This window comes from Gymnoscopelus braueri, assembly GCF_963280865.1.
Source record: "Gymnoscopelus braueri genome assembly, chromosome: 20".
Classification (NCBI taxonomy): Eukaryota; Metazoa; Chordata; class Actinopteri; order Myctophiformes; family Myctophidae; genus Gymnoscopelus; species Gymnoscopelus braueri.
Window position 1 is genome coordinate 1,107,572 of NC_137622.1, and position 18,740 is coordinate 1,126,311.

At 42.8% G+C, this 18,740-nt stretch overlaps 1 protein-coding gene across 2 annotated transcripts in view; it reads left to right on the forward strand.

The window, feature by feature from the left end:
* The window catches only part of gria3b (glutamate receptor, ionotropic, AMPA 3b), a 157,025-nt gene that overhangs the window by 132,671 nt on the left and 5,614 nt on the right, over positions 1–18,740 (forward strand). Inside the window, exons 13-14 of one of the 2 annotated variants that reach the window (XM_080416373.1) lie at positions 11,368–11,615; positions 12,548–12,662. In XM_080416373.1, the coding sequence (XP_080272499.1) occupies positions 11,368–11,615; positions 12,548–12,662 (363 nt within the window). The remainder of the gene's footprint in view (positions 1–11,367; positions 11,616–12,547; positions 12,663–18,740) is intronic. The other variant, XM_080416374.1, reaches the window with a different exon arrangement.

The following is an 18,740-nucleotide window of genomic DNA, read 5'->3' on the forward strand; positions in this document are numbered from 1 at the left end:
TGCCAAGGCAAGCATAGCAGAGCTTATTAATGTCATGCATTTGTGAAGTCTTTTTTTTCCCCCCCGCCCCACTTCTAGCCAGTAAGGACACAGATGGAGGCAGACTTACATGGATTTTAATGGCGTTACACATGTGGTTGTACTTGTGAATAAACACACGACATGTAAACATGGAGGGATAAGCCACCATATTTTTTCTTTTAAACAACCCAATAACCGAATTAACTTCACTCATCTCTGCCTCATCACCGCATGAGCGACATGATTATACCATAGCTCTGTCCCTGCGCCATACCGTTGCTGTCGGGGTGGAAACCTTGTATGTCCAAAATTGTTACTTTTCAGGAAATGTAAAAAAAAAAAGAGAAAGAAACTGTGTTCCAATTGATCTATGTAGTTATTATTCAGTCACAAGTTCTTGTTGATACTTTTCACTGTTTAACTATGTATAAAACCCACAGACACTGAACTGCTTTCAAATAGTTTTTTGAATAGCCGATCTACAAGCCCACAACGTGCCGCATTGCGACACAATTTGTGTTCTCGTAGATCGGCTGTTTTTGCTACTTTTGCACAACACTTTTATACAACAAAGTAGAGCATTAATTTACGGGGGGGGGGGTTGATGTTTGGGATGTAACGAGACCACAGCTTTCTGGGACCATCCAGAAGGAAGTATCTCTGGGTTCTTACCGGCATTATCCCCCCCAAAAAACCCAGATTGTGCAGCTCTCGACTGTCTAGGACAGCTGGCCTGGGAGACAGGCTTTGGTTGTGCCCAGTGGAAGGCTGCTTGGCTCCAGGCACTTGGCACTCCAAAGCCACCCGCTCTTGGCTCCTCTATCCCCAGACTTCCCTTTTCACGTCGGGAAGCCCCCGCTCCCCCCCCCCACCCCCACCCCCCGCTCTATCCTGGCTAACTGGCCGTCTGTTGATTTACCTTGAGACAGTGCACTTTAAAGGGATAGGTTTTTTTTTTCTTCTATCGATCGAGTCACCCCATGGAGACTTGAATTCATGGATATCTTTTTGTTTTTGTCGCATTCCTATTAAGCCAATAATTTGATGACCAGCGGACCAGTAGGCAGGGGCGGCCTTAGTGATCTGGGGGCCCGTTTCAAGAGCTAATATGTGGCCCCCTATGCACCCCCCACCCCCCCAAAAAAAAAAAAAAAAAATTAAAATAAAAAAATCGCCCCAAAACACGGTCACCCCGATTTTGTTTGCGGAATTTGCGGATTTTGTTTGCGAAAAAATCTAAAATTGTATTTAAAAAAAAAAAAAAAAAATCTAAATCTTTTTTTTTTTTTTTTTTTTTCAAGAAAATTTGGGGGCCCCCTGAGGTTCGGGGCCCGTTTCAATTGAAACGGGTGAAACATAGGAAAGGCCGCCCCTGCCAGTAGGCAGCGGTTCCGGTAGGAGAAACAAAGGAGACTCTTTGTGTGTCCTACCGCTACCGGAACCGCTGCCGGTCATCAAAATATTGGCTTAGGAATGCGACAAAAAAAAAAAAAAAAATCCATGAATTCAAGTCTTCATGGGGTGACTAATCGAAAGAAAAAAAGTCATTTTGGGGATGAACTATCCCTTTAACCCATTAAGACCTGAGGCAGATTCTAATCTCCTCTAAATCCAGTTTTCTGAAAAACTTATGTTGCTTATGTATTTGGCCGCTGACCCCCATCTCAAAATATTTTGTTCCAGGGACCCTCAGATGCAAAGATTTGAGTTAAAAATGCAGCGCAATGAGCTTGTAGATCTGCTATTTTTGAATAGTCGTATAGTAGTATAGAAGTATAAAATGACACAGATGCTTTTCCGGTTTTAATGGGTTAAAGTCCCATTGCACACATCCAATGTGTGGTTTAAATCCTAAGACAAATCAATCTCTGATCAATAAATGTCCAAATATGTCAATTTTTTTCTTCCCACAAAAACCTCCCTAAAGTAGCTTTACATTACTCTATCTTTGGCCTCATTTAGTATTCCATATCCTAATCCTACGAATTATGCATAAATTTGATCCACCAGAACCATAGGTGATCCAAGAGAAGAGGGAGGCTTTAGCTGAATGGGTGGAGAGCCTCCTGGGAAGCAGAAGGCCCTGGGTTCGATTCCCGGCAGTGTGTTAAGGTGTCCCTGAGGAAGACACTTCTCCCCTAAGCTCACTTGAGAAACACTCTGCTGGGTGAAGCTAAAATCAGAATTTCCCCAGTGGGATTAAATGGGTCTTACTATTATCATTATTTGTGTATACACCAAAAGCAAAAGGCAGTCACTCGCGGGGGGAGCGCTTGTTTTGTTTCACTCAATGTCCTTGCATACTTCCTCATTGCATAATGCTGCATTTAGTGAGGCTATGATTGGCGTTCGCAGTTTTTTTCTTCTTTTATTTCAGAATGTAGAAATCTCAAAGCCAGATTTTAGTGATAAAAATCCATATTAAAGCTTTATAGATATGCAGGTGTGCAAAAACACCAGGAATTTCATGGTTAGGCTTCAAAAACATATCAACATAGCATATTCTTTTGTGGAGTGGACCTTTAAGCTTTGTGCTATCCTCCATGTAACAGCTGTCGTGTGCGGCTACGGTGGCGCGCATCGTTTTATCATCTTAATTCCTGTCACGGTATCTGTCCACGCAGTCGGTTGAATGTTTGTGTTTTTGGACGATTAGGAAGATGATGACTTTCAACCAGCGAGGCCGTGTTTATGCTCTTGATGAGCCTTAGCTCCATCACAAGGTTTTGGCGCAGGCTGGCTGAGCTGCCGCCGTGTTTTGAAATGCACGTCAAAGGAAAAAGCTGGATCATATTAATGGCAGAGATGATAAAGTGGGCTTATGTGGCTGTTTAATTACGTGTAAAGACTGCGGTGAGACCATCAAAGATGACCGCGCCGCTGTCCTTTCGTGCACCTCATTAAACACACGCAACCATAAAGGAATGATAATTGTGCAGAGAAACGGGCACGCATCGGCGTTTTGTCTCCAAAAAAGATCATAATGTTATCTAAAAGTCCGGACGGGGAGCGTTGTTGCATCGTTCTGAACTGCAAGGTGTGTCAGAGATGGAAACGACAATCTTGAGCGCAGGCTGTCACCGATGCATTTTACTAAGCGTGAAAATCAATTTCACGTCTCAGCTCTTGTGCCGCAGACACCATAGGCTTCTACATGATATAGGACACGACGTATAATAAGCAGCAGATTTATTTTCATGCAGAGCAGCGCCTGCGTGCGTCGGGGGGGGGGGGGGATGCAGGGTTACGCGGTGAAGGACTGCCCAAGGGGCTGTTTGAAGGGAAAAGAAACCTTTTTGAGGTTAGGAGCTCTGCAATCAGACGGCGTACAGTAGAACGCTCGTCCCCGAGCTCATTCTCTCAGCTTGTGTTTCAGGTCGCTGCCGACGAGAGAGGAGGTTCCCACAACAAAGATTAGATCGTATTTACATGAAGGCAGAAGCTGACAAAAGTGAGGATAGATAGACGTGACAGGTGACTGGAGTTAACCTCTAGAGGGAGAGTGTTCTCAACGGGTCTTGTTAGATTTCGGATGAGTTCTGTTGCAGTGTTTCTCAACCTGTGGGCTGGGGGCCGGCTGGTGGGCCGATTGGAAGTGGGTCCCCAAATAATTTAAGAGTTACTACAGGGGGGCCGCCAAATATTTTTGTAATAGCATTCTTTTTTACATTAACCACTTTGAACCCTAGAATCCCTACTCTGAGGGGAACATCACCCGAAAATAGCCGATCTACAAGCTCACACCGCCTCGCGCTGCGAAAGCGGTGTTCTCAATGGATGTCGTTAAACTTCAGATGAGCACAGGATGAGAGGGCTACTGGATTCCTACAGTACCTTCAACACCTCAAAGACACACATTTGGTATTCTGGACCTACCTTGTGGCACTTCAATGACAAAGAGTGCCGCCTGAGCCTCAACCTTTATTTCTGCATGTCGTCGCTGCCGGGCAGAAACCTTGCATCTCCATATTTCGTTGCTGTTGGGCAGAAAAACTCTTATCTCCATATTTTAACTTTCAACTCGTGTTTTCTCGTACATTAGCGCCCTACTTGATCACACTACAGCGTCACACAAAAGCATCAAATGTAGCAGATCCCCAAGCTTTTGAGCTTGTAGATCTGCTGCATTTGCTATTTTATAATTTAAATCCTGAATAGTAACAGTTTTGGGCATAGAGGTTTCCACCCGACAGACGATTTAAACTATTTTAACTTTTTAATTAATGCCATTTTGGCCTTGTAGATCGGCTATTATAGCCATTGTTGAAAGTGGTTACGTGTGTCTGTGGTTTTTATAGCTATTGATCCAATGAAAAGCATTAACAAGAGCTTGTTTTAAGGATACGGTGGATCCACTGGAATACGGGCTCTTTTTCTCTGTTTCCTGAAATGTTACCATTTTGAACATACACAGTTTCCACCCGACAGCGACAATATTTGTTATATATTATAACGTGTTGTCCTGAGCACTCTGAATATTGGACAAAACAATTGGTGGCCTCCAGAAAAAAAATTGAGCTGGATTTCAGGTTGGAAGTCGTTTGATAGGTAGTGATGGGAGCTTGAGGATGACTTATACACAAGAAGCCGACAGTAATGCGAAACAGATACCAGACAGGAAAGAGAATAAAATAAAAAACGGGTTGCAGTTCAGAGAGCGATGGACAGAGGTCTGGAAACGCAGCATAACTATAGAATCAATACAGATTAAGTGGCTATTTAGAATGGAGAGGGCAATCTGTCTGACATTGGACTTTAATCACATGTCCTTTCTCCGACGTTTTAATGAGCACATTGGTGACTTTTGGAAACAAACAAGGGCTTTAAAAATGGACTCGACTCCGATGGGAAAGCTTCAAAAGATTGATTTAACGGCGATCGTTGAAAACAACCCCGACGCCCACCCACACACCACTCACGCTCTCTCGCTCTTTTCTCCCCTTCGGTCAGTTCTCTCTCTACTTTTCTCCTGTCAAACTACATACTTTTATTTGTTTATTTGAGAGAGACTGTGTATAGTAATGAACTAGGCATGTAAATATAAAAGGAATTAGCAAGAATGCTACTTTTCATCCTCAGTCCCTGACATATAACAATAAAAACAAGATATGACAAAAACTAATACAGAACAGACTAAAATACAATGTATTGCTTCAAATACAAATCATTGCATCATGCAATATAAAACATAAAAGACTATTACCCCTATATTAACCATTTCACCCTCACACTGCAGAGAAAAACAGGCTTGCTTGAGTAACTTGAATGGTAGACTAGTATATATGGCATTACACAATATCTCTCTTCAAGTCTACTACATGTGCCCTCACTCTATATTTGTCTATACCCTGTCTCGCTGGGGACAAGAATAACTGCCTGGTTCCCTCCATTCCTCATGTTAGATCATCATACCTGGAATAACACACCTTAAAGACTATTACTGGACCACAGACAGATAGCAGGAAGAACACTTTTAGAGTTGATATAACCCATGTCTAACCCGTGTGGGAGGGGGGCAAAAGGTCAGGATTGCCATAAAGTGTATAGGTGTATAAGCAGAACACTTATGTAGGGGTGCAACATTTAATCGGAACTAATCGATTTACAATCGGCACTGGCGGCAGTGTTTACTTTGCCGCGGCAGTTGCGTCTTAAGCTGCTCCTAAACCTAACCCTAACTGAGGTTAGGTTTAGGCATAGTACTGACCGGCAGCTGCCAGTGTCGGTCAGTAAAACTATGCCTAACCCTAGCCCTAACCTCAGTAAAACTATGCTGCCTAACTATGCTGCTGCTGCCGCAACTACCGTGGCAGAGAACACACGCTGTCCCTCTCAATTTCATTGATTATAAAAAATATCAATACTTGTTAATTCAATAAAATAATTGATTAATAATCAATTATTAAGTTGTTAGGCAAAGATTTTTTTTTTTTTTCATATAAAAAAAATAAAAGAAAATATTATTCAATGAATCGAAAAAAATAATCAATAGAATAATCGTTAAGGAAATAACTGATAGCCCGGGCGGTAGGCGTAACCGTCTAGGTACCTAGACAGCGTGTCGCGAGTTCGACTCCCGATCCCGACGGGCTTTGCTGCATGTCCCATCTCCCCATCTCTCACCCCATTTCCTGTCAGCCTACTGTCCTATCAATAAAGGCATAAAAAGCCCCCCCAAAAAATCTTTAAAGATAGTTTTGGCGTGGCTTAACAGTTTAAAAGAAGTTACACATATCTCCCAAACAGCTCTCTTGCATGCCTCTTAACTTGGCGTCCTGTTTTCTTTTCTCTTACTTCAATAATGAATACATGGCCACATCTCAAAGCACCACGTAGATTGAAACACACGTCTGAACAGGGCCATTCTACTTTGAAGGAAAAGAGGCTCGTGTGTAGAGATGGATTCGTGGTAATATATAATTGCTCAACAGATTTCCATTTCGTTGCCAACAATGGACCGCTACAGTTACTGTTCCCTAATTGAATTTTAAATGACCGCCATCCAACGGAATGAGAATGATTACATGTTGAAGCAGACCAGAGGTGACTTCTATGTGTTACTCTCTCTCTCTCTCTCTCTCTCTCTCTCTCTCTCTCTCTCTCTTGTGGCTGTCAGTGTGTGTGTGTGTGTGTGGGTGTGTGTGTGTGTCTGTGTGTCAGCCATATATCATCATATTATGTCCCTCTGTTTTGTTTTCTTTCCGATGCCTTCCCACCCATCTTCCTTTCCCTTCGTCCCCGCGTTCCCTCGCTCTCTCTCTTTGTAAAGCGTCTCTGCGGGTGACTTTAGCTCGCAAGTGGAATCAGCTTATTTAGTTGTTTTTTTTTTTTGCTCTCATCTCATCCCTGCTCTGATATTGATGAATTGACTTCATAAAGCACTGAGGCAGCACACTCTGTCGCCGCTAATCAATGGCCCCCCGAATCCATTCCTTTGTGCTCATTTGAGGAGGCGTGCTGCGCCGGTCGCTCCCGCCTGGCCTGGCCTGCCTTGCCTTCTCCGCTGCCTTTGCAGATGAGGCACCGTCTCTTTGGGGAAATTGTCCCCCCACAAAAGATGTGTGACACATGCAAATGGAACACGCTTAGCAAGATCGTCAACAAAAACAGACACGTCCAAAGAGGGCTGACCCCCACCCCCACCCCCCCACCCCCTTTGGTGGACAAAGTATATAGCCTACTCAAGTAAATACTCAAGTGTTAAACTGAAGTACACGTTTTATATTGAAGCATATTGAAATTGAGAACATTTTGCACCCAAAAAAAGTTAACCTGGTGCGATGTATTGTGAGCTTATAAATCGGCTATTTTCACTATATTTGCATATTACACCGTGATGACTCATCATGGTGTAATTTGCAATGTTAAACCCACAATCAATCCTCCAGTTCAAGGCGACACAGAAACGGGGGAACTTTTTTCTTATTTCCACACAACTCCTTTATGCTATATTAATGACATAGTTAAATATTGAAAAGGGGTGGATTTCCCCTTTAAGTGGTTAATTCCTAATATATTTTGGTAAGTTTGTGTACCAAGGGGAGTGAAAAGTACAATATTTCTATTTGAAATGATTATATTAGAATTAGAAGTGTAGTAATGTGCTTGCAAAAAAAGAAAAAGAAATACTGCAAAAGAAATGTGCTGTATTTACAGTACTCAAGTAAATGTACTTGGCTACTGTCCACCACTGATGCGTTGTATTTGCATTGAAATAGAATGGTCCCCGTCCCCCCCCCTGCACCCCCACCAAACCCCCAACTTCATCTATGCAGGGGGACATTCATCATTTTGACTTTTTAATTTGCGTTATATAGCTGTCTCCTCTCATCCTCACCCCTCTCCTGATGCGCTGTGACGAACGCTACCAAACAAACATTATTGGAATGCATAAAGGCAACAATGCGCCTCAGTTAAGTCAAGGTTAATGTCTCTGTTTATTAACGCCGATGTGTCACAGGAAGATTTGCCGGATTGCAAATGGATTGTTTATCAATTTGGAGACAGTGATTTGGCGTTGCGAGGCGCGGAACATGTAGAAGCCATGGAGATTAATGTCACTGTGTCTGGCACTCATAACGCATCCACGTGCTCTTTGTCCTTCTGTCCGTCTTGTCTGTCTGTTTACAAGATATGCAGGGTCATATCCACTGGTGGAAGAAGTACTCGGATATTTTACTTAAGTAAAAGTAGCAATAGCACAATATAAAAATACTCTGTTACAGGTAAAAGGCCTGTGTTCAAAATATTACTTGAGCAAAAGTATTGGCATCAAAATATACTTAAAGTACCAAAAGTAAAAGTACTAAAATGTTTGAAAATAGCAGATCTACAAGTTCACAACGTGTCACGATGCGACGTGTTGTGAGCTTGCAGATTGGCTATTTTCAAATAGCCTAGGTATAAAATAGGGCAAAAGTGGTTCATTTGTGTTTTATAATGTAATAATGTATAGCTGCAAAGTAACTAGTAACTAAAGTTTTTGTAGTGGAGTAAAAGTACAATATTTGCCTCTGAGATGTACCTACTGATAATTGGAAATACTCCAGTAAGTACAGCACTTTAGTAAATGTACTTAATTACTTTACACCACTGCTGCCCACCACCACAGAGTCTAGGGGTTTGAATCCACCGCGGTACCTCTGGTTCGGCCGAGCGTACAAAAACGAACACCAGCGATTCCTACGGGCTGGACCAGCGCCTGACAGCGGGGAGTGTCGAACGGGAGGAGTAGGACGGAGGTGCTACGTCCTCTCCGTGGAGGCTCCTCACTGACAGGTGAGCCAGTAAGGAGTGACAAGACTGTTGGAGGAATTACAGTGTACACCGTACGGAAATACTACAGTTCAACACAGTACACAAGTACTGCAATACACACAGTACGACTTCGGAACGGGTCTGGGTACAGATCGCCTGGGATTTGTTTAACCCATTAAGACCTGGAACGCATCTGTGTCACTTTAGATTTCTTTGGCTATTCAAAAATAGCAGATATACAAGCTATGCTATTTTTGAAAAATAGATTTTTTTTGTTGTAGATTTTTTTCAAAAAACTGTTAGGATTTAGAAAACATTTTTAAGAATCGCCTCAGGTCTTAATGGGTTAAGTGTGAGATGTCTGGATGCAAAAATACAGCCAGTGGTGTTGAGTAATTTAATTGATGCCTATTATAGATACTGTAGCGCCACACTCACCCAGATTCCACTGACTTGCAGGCTCTGCTGAAACAACTAATGTGTGTATCTTTAAGCATGTTTTATACTTGGTTGCGCTCCGGTGTCATGCACTGGTAACCAGTAGAGTGGTAACCACAACGTTGTAGGCATATCGATGTTAAATTGGCTAATTTTTTCCAGAATGTAAGAAAATAAAGAATAAATGTATGCTTTGGAAAATGGTCTGAAATAAGGTAACGTATACACGTATGAACATGCTTGAACATTTGACATTTAAGGCCTAATATTTCTACTCTTGCTACACATTGCTACAGAACTTGTAGAGCTTGTAGATCGGCTATTTTCGGTGATCAGGCATTACTCCGCTCAGTGTGCTGCATTGTCTCTGCATGGCCCATGTTTTTTCTTGTTCACTTTCTTGCCTGAGTCATAAATTTGAGATATTCCATCAAGGCCAAATGCACCATAGTGCTGAAGCAAATGGTTGTAATAATAATTTTGTAAAAAGCGTAGACGACTATGCATTTATAGTCGTCTCAACGTCGCCAAGATTGCAACGTGAGCAAACAAATTGATTTTCCCCACATCAGACCCCCATTCCAGTGATCGTGATCATTTTGAAATGTACCGTGAATTTGTAAACAATTAACCTCATAAAGCCAATCATTACGGAACCTTAATTGGATTTTCTTTTCTTTTTTACGCTGTTTTTATCACATGTTGCTTTGAGGCTGAATGGTTAATTAAATATATATTTTTAAGATATCACTGACTGGCATGCTGACATTAGAAAGTAAATATAATTTCAATGCTTATTTATCATCCTATTTAGAAGTAATTGGGCTGGAGCAGACACCACCATATTTCAAAAGCTACTGTAATATTTCTGTCGTTCAATGTGCTCCCGAGGCTTTCCACACATACTTTGTCACCAATGGATTTTCTGTCCTATTATTTGTTATTATTTGTTATTTGTTTAACTGGTTATGTGCTCCACACACGACTCGGTAACAAGCCATGAGGTCTTGCAGTTCATCTTTGTGAGGTGAAGATTATCACAGTTCCCCTGCATTAGCTCAGATCCACAGTTTTGCAGCATTTAGCCTTTTTTTGCACCACTGCCTTTTTAGGAAATAATTATCCCTCAAAGTTGCAGCCGAGCCCACTAAATCGCTTGTTGTTTGTAGGCCAAATTATCCGCCCTAGTCCAATTTGCATAGGATTAGCTATGCATGCCCAGCAGCGGCTCAACCCTCTTACTGAGCGGGTGAGGTCTGATTCTTCCGCTCACCTGCGGTGAATGTGAGCCTTGGGCTGTAGCGTTGGATGTTTATGCCAATGGTTCTTAAACCTTCATGTCAAGGACCCCCCCCCCCCAAATTTATATGTATTTGGACCGCCATTTGAAAATATTTTGTGCCATTTTGTGCCACTTTGACCCTATCTAAAGTTTGTGTTTTTAAAATGTTTAAAAAACAAATAAAAGAATGTCCCAAATGTGTTCAAGATTTTAAAAAAAGATCCAAAAGCTCTCAACGTGTCACAGGGGACCCCCTGGAACCCCCTCCAGGATCCCTGGGGAATCAGATTCATTGTCACATCACAGGTTTACAGGTGCAAATCAGTGGATGAAATGTTATCGTTTTGTTTGTTTTCCAGGAAAGAAAGAAATAAAGGTGAGGGAGAGCAAAGAGAAAAAATGTATCAAAGATATCTACAGTACATACAGTAAATACACGTAGCATAATAAGCAGCAGGTATGCACATGAGGTTGGAACATGAGGTTCAAAAGATGGCAGCACGACGCCAAGTCCACAGAAGAAGGTAGTTCGCGTAAGGCAAAAACGTTGCAGGTACTAGCACTGCTTTATGCAGATGGATTGAGAAATGGATCTTGTGAAGGTCTTGCACTTTGTGATCTTAGGGTGGTTGCTATGAGCCCACCGGCAATGTTCTCCTGAAGTATTTGAAGACATCCCGTAAGCGCATTCCCTAGATGTCTATGAATACTTCAAAGCTGCGTTCCTAATGGAAACACAAAATGACCATGCAGTGCAAGAACACGTCACAAGATCCATCCGCTGTTTCTAGCGCTGTGATTTCTAAACTGCTCCTATCCTCTCTCTCTCTCTCTCCCACCCCCACCCCCCCCCCCCACCCCCGGAACAGCGATCCAAAATCGCAGTGTATGAGAAAATGTGGTCGTACATGAAATCCGCCGAACCATCGGTGTTCGCTAAGACCACGCCCGATGGCGTAGCCCGGGTACGAAAGTCGAAGGGGAAGTTCGCCTTCCTCCTCGAATCCACGATGAACGAGTACATCGAGCAGCGGAAACCCTGCGACACCATGAAAGTGGGAGGGAACCTCGACTCTAAGGGCTACGGCGTGGCAACGCCCAAAGGCTCAGCATTAAGGTGGGTGGAATAATATAACAATACCCTCTATGTTGTTATAGTACTCCACCTACCCTGATGTCCTTCTGTTGTCATTCTCTTCTCTTCCTCCTCTTGTTTTTGTTGTGTACACAGTAGGTAACGGTATTATTGTTTTGTTTTAATGCATTTGGATACCACGGTTGTTTCATGATTATTCATGTTAATGTATCTTATGTTTTGTGTGTGTGTGTGTGTGTGTGTGTGTGTGTGTGTGTGTGTGTGTGTGTGTGTGTGTGTGTGTGTGTGTGTGTGTGTGTGTGTGTGTGTGTGTGTGTGTGTGAGAGAGCGAGAGAGAGTTGTTGACTTGTGATATGTCAAGTCAAATCCATATAATATTGCCAGAGCTAACAATCATTCCACTTTTCCTGTTTTCTCTTATGGTTGCTTTTCTCTCTCCTGTGCTCTCTCCGTCTGTCCTGTGTGCCGTCTTTTACCTGACTGTTGTGATGTCACTTTTAATTTAACAGTTCAGCGGTTTTTCAATTTAGCCTTTTAGAGCCGCTCTGTCACTTGTGACGAACGTTAATTGCATGATGTTTGTTGTTGTTGTTACTTTTCTTCTCAATGACGAGTGTCCCAATCCCGCACACGTCAGTTCTAAACAAATGTAACCCTTCATGCCACCTTTTCCAAGATTTAACACAGTCTTTGCCTTTTCTGTAGAAGCCTTTCTTACCTCTCCATATTCCTTCAATTCTTAAACAATTTGTCCTTCTCCTAGAACCATTCCGATTAACAGATGGCATTCCTCGTGTTAAGCCCCCTGCACTAGTGGTAGTCTCTCTACCATTCTGACGTTTTTTCTATCATTCTGATGATTAGTGCTATCATGATTATTATCATTATTACTATGCATTAGATTTCTCACGGACCTGTGCATTTACTTACAAGCTATGTTTTATCGTTTCAAGAAATGCTGTTAACCTGGCAGTTTTAAAACTGAATGAGCAAGGCCTCTTGGACAAATTGAAAAACAAATGGTGGTACGACAAGGGAGAGTGCGGCAGCGGGGGAGGTGACTCCAAGGTCAGCCTCGATGATGTCACCACAATCGGGTACCATAGTGCAGAGTAATCGGCAAGGCTGTTGCAACGACCCAACCGAAACCAACCCAACCAAAACCGCCCAACCAAAGCCAAACCAAATGTCCGCTGCCCTACGGCGCGTTATTCAATTATAACCATTTAACAATTCACATCAAACTAAGGAACACTTTCTTGACAAACAGAAATATGTATATAGGGCAGGCTATTCAGGAACATGGTAATTTGTTGATATACAGCAGTGGTTCTCAAACATTTTAATTGCAATGACCCCCATAACTCTGAGAGTGTACAAATGGAACCAAACGGACTCGTAAGGGTCCGTTTGGTTCCATTTGTACACTCGCAGTGTTACAGATTTGTTAGGGTCTAAGGTTCCCTAGACCCCACTTTGAGAACCCCACTGATACAGTATATTTGATGCGACTAAGAATTACGATAGATGGAGATAGTTTGCTTGACGCAGATGTAAATGTTCCATTGTAAAGTTGAGATAGGGTAAATTGTAGCGCGATCTAGGCTGCCCTGCAGTTGTGAAAGGAAGAATTTGAATTTGTTCGGCCTTATGCATATGTAGGGCAGCTAACCTTTTGACACAGACCTTGTCTAGCTAGTATGAAGACGTCTACCGAACATGCCAAATTCAATTGATATTTGGCGATGTATTTATAAACAAAGCATGGCATTGAAATGGATGCAATCATTTCCAGCCCCTGCCCGGGGTAAGGTGAAGTCTGTTTTATCATAACAGCGCTAATGAAAAGTCATGGCTTTTGCAATAAGTTACTAACTAATCATAGACTTATTGCCAGTATCCATGCATCCATGACACTGGCAGGGCAGTGGAGAAGCCGTGTGGGCTCTTAACTAAAGCCAGAAATGCTGGTTTACTCCCAAATGACCGAAGTCTCAAAATGGCTGCTCAGCTGAGGCCCGTAGGGACGCGAGGCGAACAGCGGAGTCTTGAGGGGACTAAGCATTTGCAGGCAAACGTGAGAATTCTAATTAACACAGAGAGTGGAGTTCTGAACTCTGACGGGGTAATGGCTCGTACACGGTACGACATGCTGACTCTGGTCAAGTTTGAAATGTTTGTTAATATATTACGTACATCGGTTATTCTCAGCCCTTTTTCATTTCAAGGACCACCCAGGTTGATAATATGCATTAGGCCCACGGACCCCCATTTTATACCATGTCTTTGTTTTCTTAATCTCTGGGACACTGTGTAATACTCACTGTTTATTTAACTCTGAGAACGTAAATCGGAACCAAATGGACTCGTAATGGTCCATTTGTGCACTCCCAGAGTTATCAAATTTTTCTGAGTGTTCTACAGACCCCTAAGTGTCCATTTGGACCCCTGGTTGTCCCTGGGCCACACGGTGAGAAACGGTGATGTACGTTATATATCCTGTGCCTACTGTATGAAGTGTGTTTGGGTTTTTTGTCTCTCTCTCTCTCACTATCATTTAATGCTTTTTAGCAGTCATGCGTAATGGCCTATATATGGTCCTTTAACGATCATCAGAATTCACCATCTCTGCACCTCTGTGACAAACGACATGCCCATTATGGAAGATAATGGTGCCCAATTGTGAATCCTCACTCCTCCCATCACGCTACTATGCAACAAGTGACATATTGTACAAGCTAACGGCGTAACATTCTTTACCATTCAGGTCAGATTCCGTTGACAAGTGACCCCCGGCGCGCTGTCGGGGACGCATGCTTTGATTTGAGCCCGGCTAATTGGCTTGATTACAGATTAGCTTGCAATGGCGCTGCGGGAATATCGCATGTGTCGCGGCGTGGGCAGCGCTTAAGATGATTTGGCATGAAGTAATGCTGGACTGTGATGCAATGTCCGTGTCCGCTGTGTCATTGTTTTAACACGGCATCATGGCTGCAGGGCTCATAAATCCAGTCTTATGTTGGCCCGCCGGTCTATATGTCGGTCTGTATGGCACTGGTTTCTCAACCTTTGGTCCGGGGGACCACCAGCGGTCCAAATGGACCCGTGCGGGGTCTGTAACTCCGAAAGTGTACACTCTTTAGTTAAATAAGCCCTTTGAGCATTTTACAGTGTAGAATTGGGCTACCAGTAGTGTTTAGTTGAGTGAATCTCAATTTTTTTCCGTTCAAGGACCCCCATTAGGACTTAAAGACCCAACATTAGGCCATGAACCCCCTTTTTTATCTCTGGTACCCCAATCTACACTGTAACATCCTCAGTGTTAATTTAACTCAGGAGTGTACAAATTGAATCAAATGGACCTGTGAGGGTCTGTAACTTTGGTATCACGGGTCCACAAATGGACACTCTCAGAGTTACAGACCCATAAGGGGTCCGTCTGGACCCCCCGGTGGGCCCCAGAGCCAACGTTTAGAAACGGTGGTCTATGGAAATGTTTTGTCCGATATTTGCATTGCTAACATTGCCATATGTTGGATATTACTGTTGTCAGTCTAAGCACAGTGCTTCAGAAAGCCTCCTTGGGACACTGAGGGGTATGTATGTATGTATGGGAGGAGTATGAAAGCATCTCTCCCTCTCTTGTGCTGCCATCGGTCTCTTGTTGTGCACAGGTATGTACCCTAATCCAGTGGTTTTCAACCTTTTTCACATCAATATATATATATATTATTCGCCTTTTAAGCCATGGACCACCATTTGATGGGATTTAGACTCAAAACGTAAGAATATTTTGTTATCGTTGGATAAGATTTTGTCCACAATTCCATCGTTGATCAAAATAACAATTCTTTAATTAAGTAATGCAGCTTTTTAACAATAATTTAACTTGTGAAATGAAACATTTGGTTTCATTTTACGCTCAAGAGTTAAAGATCTATAAGGGTCCATTTGGTTACCAACTCCATCATTTAGCTGGGGACCACCTGTAACCCCCTCAAGGACCACTGGTGGTCCCCGGACCACTGTTTGAGAACCATTGCCCTAATCTAACCAATCCACCAGTGGGCCACTGAAAATGCACGCGGCCCATCCATCTGACCACTTAGGTAAGTGATATTTTTGTTAGTTTTTTGTTAAAATGGAAGAGCTCTATGTTGTGATAGTAATCATTGCTATAGGGTGTTTGTTGTCTCCCTGTATCTCCAGCTCTTTATTAAACAGAAAATACATTTTCAGGTGGGTTGCCAATTTAATCCAATCAGGAGAAAGTTATCAGCTTAAATTTTATAGCTTTTCAATTTTCTTTGTGTCATTACTTCCAATTTCACTTGTCTATGCTGTGTCCTGTCAGAGTTATCTCCATTTAAATTGGTATCCCGAACTGAAAATGCATTTTCTGTTTACTGGAGAGCTAGACGAGGAGACCCGTTACTGAACAAACACTCTGTAGCAATTATTGCTATCAGAATATAGAGCTATTTAACACTTGTTTTAACAAAAGAAAACAACTTGCTGTACCTTTAACACGGCAGCTGTTCGGCATACCATGTTAAAGGAGGACTTCACCCATTTTCAACATTTCTTCATATAATTGGTCCTCACTAATGCTCATGATAATGTGCTTTGTGATTTTTCTACTGGGTCTGTGTCTCATAGCAGGGCTGTGGACGCTTCAGAAACCCGCCTACCAGTGACAGATTTAAAAACAATGACTTCGATTTGTATTAATGCGAGAACAATGGCTTCTATCATAGCATGCTAACTCTCCAGGAATAGAAGGCAGTTTCTATATTAGCTTGGATTACCCATTGATGATGTCACTGGTAGGCGGTCTGAACTGTCCACAGTCCTCCTCTGAGACACAGACCGAGTAGACAAAAATGGTGCCATATTATCATGAGCATTAGTGAAGATAGGTTGAAAATGGCTGAAGTCGTCCTTTAACCCATTCAATCCGGGGACGCATCTGTGTAATTTTAGATTTCTTTGGCTATTAAAAAAATAAAAAAAACATGAAAATGTGTGCAAATATGAAAATGTATGCAAATATTTGAATATATACATTTTTAACTCAAATCTTTGCTTCTGGGGGGGTCCCTTGAACAAAATATTTTGAGATGGGGGGTCCGCGGCCAAAGATATATCATTTTGGAGGTCCTTGACATGAAAAAAGTTGGAGAACCACTGATATTATAGCAACATAAGTATGTTTCCAAAAATATATACATATAATCAAAGATTTGCACAAATGTTCACGCAATTTTTGCAGATCTACGAGTTGCCACGCTATGAGCTTGTAGATCTGCTATTTTTGAATAGCCCAAAGTATAAAGTAATGGTTATATCTAAAAATCTGAAAAGACACAGTATGCGTTCCCGGATTGAATGGGTTAAGTGGTCAGATGGGTGGGCCATCGTAACGCTCTCAAGATTTTAAAGTGGGCCCTGATCCAGAAAAGGTTGTGAACCACTGTGTGTGTGTGTGTGTGTGTGTGTGTGTGTGTGTGTGTGTGTGTGTGTGTGTGTGTGTGTGTGTGTGTGTGTGTGTGTGTGTGTGTGTGTGTGTGTGTGTGTGTGTGTGTGTGTGTGTGTGTGTGTGTGTGTGTTGCCCGGCTTGGCTGCGGCTCACCATGGGGTTTGTGGAGGAAAAGGCCTGGCTTACAGTATGGGAGCAATAAAGCCTGGAGGCATTCGGTTCAACAGCACATTACCTGCCCCCCCCCCCCCCTGTTTACAGATACATGTACCACACACACACCAGGAGTCACATATACTGTAAGCGCACACACATGGCCGCGCGCACATACACACATGCACACGTTTGCATTAGTACACTTGTGAGGACATCGACATTATAGGGCGGCAATTCTATCACTGTCCTTTTTACAATGTTTTGGCATTTTGAACCCTAAAGCCCTATACCCTAAACCCTGAAGAAGCCCACAACGTGTCGCTCTGTGACGCTTGTAGATCGGCTATTTTGGGTGCGTGACGCCTGCGTGCCTAACAGTACGTTTTAACAGCGGGCGACCGGGCGACTCTCGGCGATCGCCGGGCGACATCGTCCAAAAGATAAAGAAAATCCATCTTTCATGTGTGCACTCACACTCACTAAACTTTACCACTAAACACTAAACCCAACCTGAATATTTTCCTAATTGTGAGCCCAATGAAAATACCATAAAAACAATCATATTTCTTGTTAAGACCTGGGAAATTTGTACTTACAATATCTATTTCTCAAATTCTACTATACTTGTGGGGACATTTTGCCCTCCCCTCACAGCTATTAACACACACACACACACACACACACACACACACACACACACACACACACACACAGGCACCCCCCCCCCCTCTCTCTCTCTCTCTCTCTCTCTCTCTCTCTCTCTCTCTCTCTCTCTCTCTCTCTCTCTCTCTCTCTCTCAAATACACTCACTCTCACACACACACACACAGGTCTTTTCTTTGCCCTCAGGCGTAACATGCTGCAGTGTAGATTGAGTTTCAGACACAGAGCATGTTACAGGGTAATTGCATTGTTAATCAATGTCTTCTCTGAGCCAACACAATGGTCCCGTCCTGGCAGTCTGCTGCTAAGCGTTTGGCTATGAGGGATATACAGTGGTGTAATCTTCTCTCAGTGCATAATGCATCGCACCGCTCCCCTTGGGGGACATTGTTCACCGGGGGGGCAGCCGGGTCACTCGTTTATCGATGGACTGTTTTCTTTTGCCTTCGTTGGTTGCTTTCTATTTTTAGAGAGCGACACCTTTGGGATTGATCCGAGCTAGCGATCCACAGAGCTGGTTTATGGGCAAAGGAACACCATCTTTACAGTTATTACCTGTGTTCTCGACGATATCGTTTCCCCCCGTCGCTAATCGAATGCACGGCGGCGTAAACATAGCGTTTAATGTTGTTAATGGTGTGTTTCGACGTCACATTTATACCTCGCGGTATTACTTCAGGTCCGCTAACAGTGGTGTTCAAATGTTGGAGAGAATGTGGCGTTGTTTCTCGTCTTTCAGGTTTAGTTAGAAAGCACTGCAGAGTTTGGTTGTGACACGGGTCATTTGACACTAATCTCTCATGTAATTGGGAAATAAAATGTTCTGAGTGATTATGGCTGGATATGGC